Source organism: Podarcis vaucheri (genome assembly GCF_965113315.1).
Source record: "Podarcis vaucheri genome assembly, chromosome: 9".
In the NCBI taxonomy this organism is placed as follows: Eukaryota; Metazoa; Chordata; class Lepidosauria; order Squamata; family Lacertidae; genus Podarcis; species Podarcis vaucheri.
The window spans coordinates 46,475,007-46,488,749 of NC_138767.1; the positions used below are offsets into that span (position 1 = coordinate 46,475,007).

A 13,743-nucleotide genomic window follows, 5' to 3' on the forward strand; every position below is an offset into this window, starting at 1 on the left:
TTCTCTGGTGCAGCCACGAGGAGGATATTGGAAGCTTCCACTTTTAAACTAAGAAGTGTTCTTGGTTATTTCTTAACTTGGGGAAAATTTGATTAGGTTGAGCTCTGGTTAATTTAATCAATTCAGGATGAAACCATGGTTCATGATCCTGACTCGTTTACTAGCCAAAGTTTAAACTAACCAGAGATTATATAAGTTCTGACATAACAAGAAGCATCATTTAGTTTAAAAGCAGAAATGAAGAATTGAGAGGACAGGATAGCTTGTGAGCCTAAGGCTCTCTCACATAACACCACCAAACCATAGTTTTGTGATATATCCCCAAAGGCCCATGGATAAAATTAAAACCCCTGTAAGAGCCAAATATCTGTCCACAAATGAAGCAGACTGCTGCATCTCTCTCCAATCCAGTGTTGTGACCTTGCCTGCTTCCCATCTGCCTCTTCTTTGAGTGGGTGGTTTTGCCACATCTCTGCATAGGGACTTGGAGGAACATTCAAACATAGCAGTTTTTGCATCTCTGCATTACTGTAGCTTTGCCTCCACCTAATCAGGAGGCATTGGGACGCGAGTAGTGCTGTGGTCTAAACCACAGAGCCTAGCGCTTGCTGATCGGAAGGTCAGCGGTTCGAATCCCTGCAACGGGGTGAGCTCCCGTTGCTCAGTCCCAGTTCCTGCCAACCTAGCAGTTCGAAAGCACGTCAAAGTGCAAGTAGATAAATAGGTACCGCTCCAGCGGGAAGGTAAACGGTGTTTCTGTGCACTGCTCTGGTTTCGCCTGAAGCGGCTTAGTCATGCTTGCCACATGACCTGGAAAAAAACTGTCTGCGGGCAAACGCCAGCTCCTTTGGCCTGTAAAGCGAGAATTTTTTAAAAAATCTTTATTTACCCTAATAATCTATCCAGAGATCTTGGCTTACAGTCCCGTGAGCATTCAAGGTATGCATGGCTCTATTATGTGTGCCCAAGTGTGCTTGTCTTCTCCTCCTCTCCCCCCTTTCCTAAACAGCAGTCATCCTCCTTTGCGTGTGAAGTTACTTCTCAACATCTGCAGAGTTGTTGATAAAATGGGTTAGGGATACAGTGGCGGTGCATGTTTTGAGATGCCTCATTTTGTGCTTGTGGATGGGCCTGCTTTTGTGGATCATAGCCACTCTGTCAACTGTGCTGAATTCTTACCTGTTGTTATCTGAGTGTTCAGAACAATCTCTGGGGTGCTCAAGATTTATGGGGGTAGCATTATTCTGTGAAGGTCACCAGGCATCTTTTGATTATTTAAGTACTAGTCATTACCATAAGCAACAACTGAAGCAGTGCTTTCCTTTAAAAAAATTTAAATTAAAAATGTTCTGCTTATATTCCTCTTTGGCTGAAGGACAAAGGGGTGCTTGATTTATGTATTTATTTTGGAAATTGATCAACGAACTCTCTGGATGTGAATCTGGAAGTTTATTTATTATGCAACGAAGACAAGCATTTGCTTGGTTCATCTAGTCATTTTATATTCTCTCGTCACGGTATAATTTCCAAATAAACACAATTACGTCTCCTGGCCTTAGCATAGTTCCAGTATGCTTTTAACAGTGCATTAGAGACTAAGGGCAGCAGTGGATCGGCGCATGAGCTTTTCACACCAGAAGATGTAGATTCCAACTGCGTAGTGTCATCACCCAATGGAAATACGCCATGCTTTGTAATCCTAAACAATAATGGAAGTATGCCTGTAGGCCTCAAAGCTAGCACAGATGCGCTTAATGCGTCCATATAAGAGGGTGTTTGAGTGAAGATTTAAGTAGGTCGGTAATGAGCTGACCAGCTTAATCTTTTCAAAAGTAATTGTGAAAAGGTATCTTTGAATAGTGCAACCTAGCCTTCCCCAATCTTGCCCTCTTCAAATGATGATGATGGATTTCCACTCCCATGACCCCAGGCAGCATAGCCAGTGGCCAGGCATGATGGCAGTTGTAGTCCATCATCTGTCAGAAGGCACCGCACTACACATGACTTAAAAACAGCCCACATTTTAATTTCTCTTCCTTTAGCTCCTTCTGCAACAACATGATGTGGCATGGAAACACCCTATGAAGTATTAAGTGAGACAGTGTGCTCCCTGAGCAGCAGTTGCCTTTTATCAGGACAAGGGATGTTTTGCGATCTTACGGGGTTTGAGTGTGGATTGCACCCTGGGTGAAAATAGTAAATTTAAAAGAAGCAAGTGTACTCGTCTCTTGATAGTTAAGACTAATTTATAGAGATGACCGAAGGAGAGATATAAAGATGTTTCTCTGCACTGTAAAAATTTCACTTAAGAACTCATTTCCAGGCCACGGGCAGTAATTTGGTTATTTAGATTGTCCAGGATAATGGGAACATGGGATTCAACTTTTAGTTTGCTCTCACTGATCATTGCTTGGGTTCCAGTAGTCCACTGACTTAACTGTTTGTGGGCTTGCTAAATCGCCAACATGAACAAGATTCAAATGGACATAATTTGAGCTTGCCTACAATTCTGTTCATGCTTGTTGCCTTTTGTTACTCATACGAATGCAGTCTCGAGCATGAAGATGCTATTGTGCCAAGAGTTGTTTTACAAGTTGTGTAGAGTGCTGTCTGTGGGTTGAAATGAGCCTTTAGTATCAAAAAACGCTTATTTGGGTAGGCCTTGTTTAAAAGGCAACTTATATTCAACGAAGGAAGTCACTGAGGTGAAACTGGAAGTGAGGCTGCCGGTAAGGAAGAGGAAACAAAAGTTGCTTTTTAAGTGGCTAGTGTGCATGTAAAATCCCCTGGGTAACAGCTGTTTTTGGACTACAAGTCTAATCATCCCTAACCACTGGTCCTGCTGGTTAGGGATGATGGGAGTTGTCGTCCAAAAACAGCTGGAGACCCAAGTTTGGGAAACCCTGCACTAGGAGTTATGTGATTTTAATGCCAACTACTTAAGTTGCACTGTTAAGAAATACTGTTCAGTGTAGTATTTATTAAGTTGGAAGCCGCCCAGAGTGGCTGAGACAACCCACTCAGATGGGTGGGATATAAAAAAATATTAGTATTAGTATTATTATCTGGTGTTGTGTTACTTGGGGAAGGACATTAAAACAGATGGGTCTTTAAGACCTTTCTAAAAGCCATTCTTAAGGAAATCAGCCCTGAGTGCTCACTGGAAGGACAGATCCTGAAGCTGAGACTCCAATACTTTGGCCACCTCATGAGAACAGAAGACTCCCTGGAAAAGACCCTGATGTTGGGAAAGATGGAGGGCACAAGGAGAAGGGGACGGCAGAGGACAAGATGGTTGGATAGTGTTCTCAAAGCTACCAGCATGAGTTTGACCAAACTGCGGGAGGCAGTGGAAGACAGGAGTGCCTGACGTGCTCTGGTCCATGGGGTCACGAAGAGTCGGACACTACTAAACAACTAAACAACAACAACAACAAAAGTCTGAAGTGTCAACTGCCCACTGCAGGTCTACTGGGAAGGAATTTCAAAGATATGCAGGCACCACAGAGAAAGTACTCTCTCTTATGGTCACCCATTTCACAGAACAGGCTTCTACTTTTGCCTCACAACTTACAGGAGAAAATGGTGGACTTGAGTGGGTAGCAGAGAATAATGCTCTCTCTGTTGCAGAGTTTTTAGACAGACATCAACTGCAGGCAAGGACCTGATAATCCTAAATACAATCCAGAAGATAATTATGTGTGCTTAAGTCCCACTGGATTTTAGCCAGATTCAAGTACACATAATTGTGTGCTGGCTTGAAGCCTGCATTTGCAAAATGTATTGCGGCTTTTAAAAAGTTGTTGTAGAATTGTTAGTCCAATGCAGCTCCAGGGAAAACACAAGCGGAAAACACAAGCGCAGTGATATCATGATTACAAAGACCCAACTTTCTTCTTTGAACGAGCTTTGTGGTGCAGCAACATACTGAGGGCCACAAGTTCCCAACCCTTGTCTTGTTAGTTTTTCAGCTTCTCCAGACCTAGAATTCACCTCTTAACTCCAGTTTGCAAACTGGGCCCACGCTTAATTTTTTTAACTACATGTGGCTGACACACTCTGTCATCCACACCAAAGACTAATTACGGTACACATTTCAAATACTTATAAGAAGACAGTGAAGTCTTTTTTTAAAAAACAACAACCCTTTGCTGGTTTAACTTTACAATTTATGTCCTTTTAGGGAAGAGAACACACTGATAAGGGCTAAGAGACTGTGCTACAAATTTGGAAATCCCTTTATTCAGATATCCTTTCTCTTACTACGAACTTGGGGAGCTGTATTTATTTAGTACCCTTCTTTTAAATGTTTTTCCTCCTTTGTATTTCAATGGGATTTTTAAAAAACCAATTTAAGACACATGTATACTGTCTCATAACCTAAATGTTCTTTGGGTGGCTTACAGTAAATAAGCTGCCTCCTCACCTAAAAATATGGGGAATAATACAGGCATACCTTACAGGGGTGTTGGATCCCAGGGCACGGTGAGAAGAGAGGATGATGCAGCTGCCTTGAGAAAGCTGAGTGAGTCTGATTGCATGCCCAAATGCCATAAACTCGCCCCATCAGGACGGCTCAGTGAAACCAAAACCACTGACATTTTGTGGAATAAATTAAGCCACAACTTTATTGATTACAGATGTCAGTGAGTTTGGCATGGCATTGGGCTAGCCACCATCACTTCCAGCCCACCTGCTGGAGGGATACCAGGGGTCAAGGCCGTATCTGGGATTGATCCTTAAAATACATAAAGTGGGCGCAACCCCCCATCCCCCCCGTCTTGCTGCATGGGCGAGTGCTATTGCCCCAAAGCACCCTTCCCCAGGATCCCTTTAACGGGACATCACCTTGGAGGGAGAAGCAGAGGCTCCCACTCAAGCAGTCATTTTGAATTCCAGCAGCTGGTGGGAGAGGGGAAATTGTCAGAAGCGAGATCCACAGCAGTATGGCAGGTGGTGATAGGTGAGTCACCAGGCTGCAAGTGCCGCATCACCCCTGGAGAGGGTGACGGTGCCTAAAGGGGAGAACGCCCTGGATGCTGCAGCACGAGTTCCATGATGGAAGAAAGACGCAGGTCATAAATGTACAGAATAAATAAAACTAATATACAGTGGTACCTCAGGTTACATACGCTTCAGGTTCCGCTAACCCAGAAATAGTGCTTCAGGTTAAGAACTTTTCTTCAGGATGAGAACAGAAATCGTGTTCCGGTGGCATGGCAGCAGCAGGAGGCCCCATTAGCTAAAGTGGTGCTTCAGGTTAAGAACAGTTTCAGGTTAAGAACGGACCTCCAGAACGAATTACTTTACCTGAAGTACCACTGTATATGAAGTCCTTTTAACACTCAAAGGTGCTCTTAAAATGTTAAGTATCAGAAGGAGAAGTGGTGTAATTGTCACAGCCTTCCTCATAGTTTGGAAAACAAATTCCTTGTTGTTCAAGCACATAAGAATACATGCCAGAAATATTTATTGCTCTTTCCATTCAGCTTTCTGGTTCTACCTCTTAGATTTTTTAATTTTTTGGGGGGGAGAGAGAGATATTTGTACAAGCAAACAATAGCTGGCTGGCTACAGGCTCTTTCTGTGTTTGTACAGCTGGTTTTGTATGCTTTTGGTGTGACTTTGAAATCCCAGGGGTGTGTGGCTTAATGTGTTACTTTCTTATAAGTTACCTATTAACTCGCCATGCCTGGTTTCCCCCAGAATGTAACAACGTCCCATACGCAAACACAAATTTTTCAGTGCAATAGCTGTAGTAATTTACTAACAGAATAATAACAGCCGGGTGACGATGTAGATTGGGCCGAGACGGAAAAGACAGGTAAGTAAATAGCAGCTGTGATGGTGAAGAGGAAGGATGCACCTGGGGCAATCCTGGCCAACAGCCAGACAAAGCTTGGACAAAGCCGGACAAGCTTGGAGGTGCCATTGGTGATTGCTGTAGACATTGCTGCACATTCTCTTTTTTTTTTTTATAAAATTTTTATTGGGTTTTCATATTTTATATAGACAAAAACAAGAACACAAAAGACAAATAAACACATAAACAAAGAAAAAAAGAAAAACAACAGCAAACATATATACTTTCCCGCAAATATTATTTCCTAACCCTGGTCATTGACTTCCCCCTACCCCCTCCCTTGCATCCCCATTTCCAAATTTATGTCAGCAAATTGGCATTTCCCTATCCTAATATTAGTCCTTTTATAAAAGCAAACAAAATTAATTTTTTCTAAGTTGGACCTCAATTCCCTTCCATCGATTTCCCATTTTGTCTTGAATAATGATCTTTTTAACCAAATCCCATAATCATGAGTGTTGTTAAAACTTAATTTTTCCCTCCCTCCCATCCCCGGTTTGCGTCCCTTCCCAAAGCATGTCCAAAATAACAGTTATTAGCCCGGGTTCCTCACGTCCGAGGCCCTCCAGTCTCTTTCAGTCCCTCTCCGCCGGTCTTGTTGGTAATCCTTTATGCCAGTCGTCACATCTCGAAAGAGTTCTTTCACCATCAATCCAAAGTCTCTTCCCATATTTGCAAACAGCTGCTGAAGAGTTTCCACAAGGCATGAATCTTGAAGGTAATCAAAGTCAGAGTCTATGTGGAGGCCCCAATTATATTTCTTTATTTTAAATTCCTTGATTTCATAGACTCCCAGGGCCTCCACTTTCATCTTCTGGATCTTTCGTGGATTTATAGTAGATTTACTCCAATAGTCTCCTTGTTTGTATTCCGCAGGCGTCAGCTTCTGCTCAGTATTTTCCCACATCACTTCTTCTCTTTCTTGTTTTGTCTTCTCCTCTGCTTTTATTATCATTTCTGGTTCAGCTGTGGATTCTTTCTCATTGAGGTCCTCTTTACATTCAGCAGGACTACTTGTTTCAGAAGTCAAGGTCATCAATTGTTCACTCATAGCCGTAGTCTGCTCTTGTAAGATTCCAACCAAATAAAACATCCTTTCAATTTCTCCCAGTATCTTTCCATCCACAGCCATTGTAATTCCACAGAATTCCCTCTAGAGGGAATCTGGTTACTTAATATTCTTTTCCCCAACAGTCCTCTGTCTTGTTATTGTTTCTTTATTTCCAACAATTTTAGATCAATTGTAACTCTTTTTAATCCAGAGGTAACTTAGGTAGCAATTTTCCACTATTAACAGTCCGTTTGACAGCTTTGACAGCTGTCAAACTCTGCACTTCTTAAACCAGCTCCAAAGCAGGACGCTCCCGGGCCCGGGAGGGGGGGTTGTTTACATCAGAACATAAAACATCCAACACTTCTCTCTCCTGCTCGACATTTCCAAATCTTGGAAGTTACTGTCTTTTTTTAAAACTCACCCTTTACAGGGTAGGCACTCCAGCTTAGTTCTTTTTTCGTTGCTCTAGATCGTCTGCAAGGTAGGGGGTGCGGACTTCCTTTTAGCGCATCCCCCGATCGTCTCAAATTCAGTGGATAAATTTCTTAAAAGCCAAGTCCAAATTACTCACGGGTTGTTTTTTCAGCCGAATTTCAAGGAAGGAAGTCAGCGCTCTCCGGTCATGGCTCGCGGCTTCGCTCAGCAGAGGTAGCGATGGACTCTCAGTGCCGCGCCACCCCCCGTATCCCCTCCGCAGCCTTTAAAAAGGCTCTTCGCGAATCAGGGGGGGCGTTTAAGGCACCCGCCGAGTCTTCAGTCCGCAGGCATTCCGCGCCTGCGGTTTTAAGGGTCCCCGTGTCGCCGGCACGGCAAAGACCCGTCCCCTGCTGAGCCGATTCCCTCCGGAGCTCGGAGGGAATCCGCCATTCCCAGATCGCGTCAACCCCGGAAGTCCATTGCTGCACATTCTCTGTGCCTTTATTCTATAGAGTCCTTGGGTTCTCTTGCCCTTCTGTAGATTAACCCGTGGCATCCTCTGCTCTTCTATAATGTCCTTGGTGGCATCTAGCTCTCTGCTCTCTTTCATGCACACACCAGCTGTGGGAAGTACAAGATTCTCTCCAGTGGAAGCATTTGGTACAACTGCATAACACTTGGTGTAGTCTTCAATGTTAATTAATATTGACAGCATAATTGTTTTGTTTTTCAAATGTATAACATCTGTATTTTTCTTCCATTGCTTGATAGGGCAGGGTAAGCTGTACAGGAAGGCTGATGGTCCAAGCTGTCAACCAGAGAGGACGTAGTCCCTGGACACCTCCTAGTCAGCCGCATGTCAGAAGGTACCAAAGGCATATGCACATCTTCCCCAAGAGTTCTAACATGAGTCCTTTTGGGTTCCAATACAGAAATAAATACTTCCATGTTTATTTCTGGTAATGCTTGCCTTGATTCCCAACATTCTTGACACAGTTAACAGTTCGTCATAGGAAATTCTGTATTAGATGCCTAAAATGTTCAACCTAATCCTAATCCTGCCACTGAACTGTTTGGTAAAATAGTTAAAATGTTAAATATATGAAATGGACACTGAAAGTGAAATTTGCAGAACACCCTAGGTGCATGTCTCGGGCTAGGGTTCCGTAGTTTGGGTGCCACTACCAAAAAGGCCTTTTCTCTTGTAGTCAACTGCTGTACCTCAGAAAGTATACCTTAGTTTCCCGGCAGATTTGTGTGCAAGAGAAAGCATTTCTTAATATACTTGGGTCCAAAGCCATTTAATGATTGAAGGTTAAATTCCTTATCAACACATTTAAAAACAACCACCACTATTGGGTCCATTTTGCAGAGACCTGATTCCCACATAATGTCGTCAAGCCCCAAAACACAGGCTTCTGGGTAGGAGATCCCAGCCGCTTGACTCTTCCCCATTTATTTTGCTGCTGCACTAAGTCCAAGTTCGGCTTAGCATGTCATCCAAAACGGAGTTCCTAGTTTGGCTCTCTCTCAAGACTGAACACTAGCTGTAACAAAACTTTGTCTCATGGTTTACAGCTCTTTGTTTACCCGGAAGCACTAAACCACATGCCTAGGTCTGGATGACATGCTAAGCTAAACAATGGCTTGGCGCAGTGCAGCACAGCAACAGAACAATCAGGGAGGAGCAGAGCAACTGCAATTTCCTCTCTGCCAGTTTGTGTAATCGCTTAGCATGGCATTGGCCTGGTCTACACATCACACTAAGCCAAAGCAATGTATGTTAGCGGTTGCTCCAGGCTTTATGCAGTCCCTGGGTTTCACTGGTGTTTGCTATGATAAACATACAAAATTAGAAGCAAAGATGCACAATCCCTATACAATATGCATGTGGACCCAGGAAAACCCTGGTGGAACTGATGAAAGAAGCAGCAATTAGCAGCCTTGTCCTGATGTTCACAAGAAAAAGCTTTCTGTTGCTGGGGGAATGCAAAGTAAAAAATAATAATGGTGGAGTTGTCTGGCAGTTTGCTGTAAGGAATTGAAATCTGGTTTCCTTTAAACTCTTTGCCACTGCTGTGTGTGTTCTGAAGAAACTAGTTAAGAGTGTGCATGACACTTCCATGTTTTCAAATATTGCAAAGATGAAGAAAAATGTGGAAGTGTATGATAAGAGAAAGGCAAGAGGAAAAATCAAGAAAACCTAAAAGTAGGGATCCAGCCAAATATAAGAAAACATTTGAGCTACACCCTTTGTCAGAAAATGATTAAACGTGTCCTTGAATCTCTCCCAGTAAAATAAATTACACATGATAAATTTAGCAGCGTAATGTCCAATTTAGGTATGTGGGGTGTGTGTGTGTGTGTGTGTGTGTGTGTGTGTGTGTGTGTTTCAAGCTATTTGGTCCAGTAAGAGATTGATTTAAATGCACAATTCCACGGTCTCTTATTGATTTTCTTGTATGGGTGTGTGTAATATATCCAAAATTAATTGAAACATGATGGTGTTGCTAACATCTGGCACTTCATATATTTTCGAGCTTCTGTCAGCACTCAGTTTTGGATGTGTGCGTAACAGAGCAAACCTTATGTGACTCATAAATAGGGAGCAATTTGAATTTATGTTCTAGTAGGCATGCAGAGGTTGCCTTTTGCTCCCTTGCATCTTACTCATTTTATTGACCAGTATTGTGGTAGAGAGCCTTCTCTTCCCCCTGCCCTAAAGTTCTTCTGAAAGCCAAGAATTTGCTTAGGGTACATAAGAAAAATTCCACTCATCTTAGTCCAATTCAAAGTCTACTTTGAAATTAATGAAAGTTTAGGGGAGGGGTGTTGGTGGTCACAGGTGAGGGAACGTATGTGTGGAATCTAGTCCATCATTTTGGTCATATTTACTTTTATTTTAAAAGTATGTGCATTGTTGAGGGTTTGGGAATAATGTCAATAATGAAAAATCTATTAACCTAAGGCTATGTAAATGGTTAGGGCAGAGCCTGGGAACGAAAATGAATGCGTTCTATCTATATATATTTTTGCAGACCTCGATCTCGATCAAGGGATAGTGGAGATGAAAATGAACCAATTCAGGAGCGTTTCTTCCGACCTCATTTCCTGCAGGCCCCGGGAGATCTGATAGTTCAAGAAGGAAAACTTTGCAGAATGGACTGCAAGGTACATTTTTAATTTTATTTTAACATTTATCGGTCATATTCAACTGGATTTTACGATCATCATGTACTTCTTCTTTTTTGTCAAATACATGGGGTTGGTTGAAACGGTGAGCCTAATAGGCATCTTCCACTTGTGGAGAGTTGACTCCTGTAAACTTGTGTTGTAGTTGGATTCCTGATCAGACCACTTCGTAACTGCATAGGCTGGGTTCCAGTTCAGCTTTTTAAAGGCAGTTTTATTTCTTTCTCCAGCAGATACTGAAATTTATTAAGGCAGAGATTCATAATGTTTTATGAAATGTTATCACATGAAAAATGACATTGTAAAAGTTAACAGTAAGCACCGCTCTGGTAATGGATTTATAGATAAAATATGTGCTCCCTCTAGTGGCTTTGAATGTATGGGTTTCCAAAATAGAGCCAAAGGCTGCAATCCTGTACCTTTTATGCACTTACCAGGAAGTAAGACTAGCTGAAGAGTAGACATGCATTGTTGTAACAAAGCGAGCAGGAAGGACAGAAATATTCCAGGAGCACACCAAAGGTAATCTACACTTGTGCTCCTATTTCTAGCTAGCCTATCAAACAGATGCCACCAGATTTTCACCCTTTATATTACTTGACCTGTGAAATGAAATATGAGAATTTTGCATCTGGTTGGGAAGGAATATTATTTATGAATTTATCCTACCGTATTTGGAGTGGGCAAGCTTAAAACCTAAGTAAATAAATGGCCAGATGTAGTTGGATGTCCCATTCTGATGCCTCCTTGTGAAATGTACAAATGTCTGCTTGCAAAGCTGTCATACTACCGTGTTTTGCATTATATCAGCACAACTATTAGATTGCTTCACTCACATGCCCAGGTGAAGGCCATAATTCTCCTGGTCGATACCTGAACCAATATTGAAGTTCTGAATTGAGATACATCTGCACAGAGAGGAAAATATAATGCATATTAGTCTGTAACATTCAGTTTTCATTCCTCCTTTGAACCCAGAGATGAGGAGCCTCAAGCCATGGGATCCAAATGTGGCCCTAATATTTTATTTGTACCCGGTCCATCTGACTGGGTTGCCCCAGCCACTCTGGGCAGCTTCCCTCTAAGCTTTCTATCTAGTCATTAGGACTTTCCCTTGGCTCCGCCTCTTCCCCAAGATACATCTTTCATTGGCCTTACTCCACCCCCTCCTCCATATGTCCTTGAAATGAGATGCCTCTTGCTTGCCTAGGTAGAAAGATGGGTGTCTAGGCAGCCTGATTTATGTCTTGCTGCTGTAATGTTGTTTTCTGTGCAAAGGTAAAAGCTGCATCCATCGCTCTGCCCACTTCTGCCTCACTCCTCACACCACTGGCATGAGTCCCTCAGAAGATTTCCAATGAGGGAATGTGGCCCTTGGGCTAAAAGATATTCCTCACTCCTGTTTTATCCCACTTAAGTTTTCTTGTACAGAGGTACAATTTGAAAACGATCGCATTTGAAAGGTGCTCAGGCGCTTTGCGTAATAGAACTAAGCAATCCAGAATTTTACTTGTCTGCTTTGGAAGCCTCCCTGAGCTTTTCATGACATTGTTGCTAAAACAACATTTTATAAGCAGTAAGTATTATTAATGATGCACATCTTTCAACAAGCTGTGGTTTGTTCAAAGCATTCTGAATATGTAGTATAAGAAGTGATGAATGTATAGCTGAAATGGAATTTGAAGTTCAGTGATAAATTTCCCGACATATTCCTCCTTTCCTTTGCTTTTCTCAATACTTGGCTCCATGCAGCTGTTATGGAGAGAAAGGGATGTTGAAAGGATTGCTTCTCTTGGTAATCAAGGGCAAAAGTGTAAGGAGTTGACTGATCACGTGTGAAAGTGTTTCATTCTGTGTGTCATGATACCTAATGCTATTATGGAATGTATATTAGAAATACACTTTGTCACTGAAGGCAGGAGGTGCTTGGAAATCCTCCCACACCCTCCCCCCCAAAAAAAAACTGGTGATGGGTTTTGATCCATTTATGGCCTTGAAGGTTAGGGAGAAATAAAAACAAGAGGAAATGTATGTAAACAGAAGGGGTCCCCCCCCCTCGGGAGTGGCTCTGGGCCTTCACACTGGATACTCATGAAACAAATGCTTGTATTTTTTCTATTGTCTCTCCATGCTATTGTCCTGCTGAGGTTTCTTCTGTGTTCCATTTTAAGGTCAGTGGCTTACCAACACCAGATATCAGCTGGCAAGTCAATGGAAGAGTTATACGTTCTGACAGCTCCCACAAAATGCTTGTACGGGAGAATGGTGTACACTCCCTGATCATAGAGCCTGTCACAGCAAGGGATGCTGGCATCTATACATGTGTTGCCACCAATCGAGCTGGTCAGAACACTTTCAGCTTGGAACTGATCGTTGCAGGTAACATCTCCACACCTTGCCTCCTGCCTAGCTGTACAAGACTTAATTTATTTTGGCATGCCTGAGCTCCCCAGGAATTCAGAGTTTGCTTTCTGCTGTGTTCTTTTTGAAGATGCATTTGGCCTCTTTGGCAATAAATCATCTTCCTTTTGGGGATTTTAAGGATTTGGGCATAATCAATATTTTTCCCAAAGAGACTTTCTCAGCGGTGGGGTGGGAATTAACAAGCTCACATTTGGGGAGATGGGGGATATGTGGCTGCCATGAAATAGTGGTTTTGAGAGGGGGTGGCTTTCTTAAGGCCACTCTGGTCACTCTTAGACTATTGTTTAATGAGCATTTAGCTGCATTTGTTTGTGGAGAGGTTAGATGACATCTGCTATTTAATGAGCATTCACTCTGAACTGTCTTTGGGGAGATCAGACCCTGTTGTATCATTATCCTGCAATTTCCAGTGCATTTTGCAGTCACTTTATCAGGAAAAGTCTGATCTTTTGGGAAAGTGGGTTTGTTGCCCAAGAGCTCCAAACCAGCTTTATTTACGCAGCCTGAATTTTCCGGGATGATTGAATCCTACCTGCAAATCCTGACAGTCTGAGTTTGACACGTGGGCTTTCAGCTGATGCCTCTTTTTTACAACACACGGCACCAGCTTTCCTATAACAAATAAAAGGCTCACAAGTATATAATTAACAGAGGGGGGGGGACTACAGATGGGTGAACAGTCTCTGCATTCCCTACAGTGCTATCAAAATGCGTATGGACTGTTTAGGAACAGTGCTTGGTGGGTTGTGTCCTAAATTTGAATTGGTAATTTGAATTCACTGTACAACAGTTG

General features: G+C 42.5%; 1 protein-coding gene across 3 annotated transcripts in view; it reads left to right on the forward strand.

Moving 5' to 3' along the window:
• PALLD (palladin, cytoskeletal associated protein) overlaps positions 1-13,743 on the forward strand; it is a 221,924-nt gene that overhangs the window by 201,403 nt on the left and 6,778 nt on the right. For all 3 annotated transcript variants that reach the window (XM_082237221.1, XM_082237219.1, XM_082237220.1), the window contains 3 exons: positions 8,106-8,200; positions 10,373-10,505; positions 12,698-12,905. In XM_082237221.1, the coding sequence (XP_082093347.1) occupies positions 8,106-8,200; positions 10,373-10,505; positions 12,698-12,905 (436 nt within the window). The remainder of the gene's footprint in view (positions 1-8,105; positions 8,201-10,372; positions 10,506-12,697; positions 12,906-13,743) is intronic.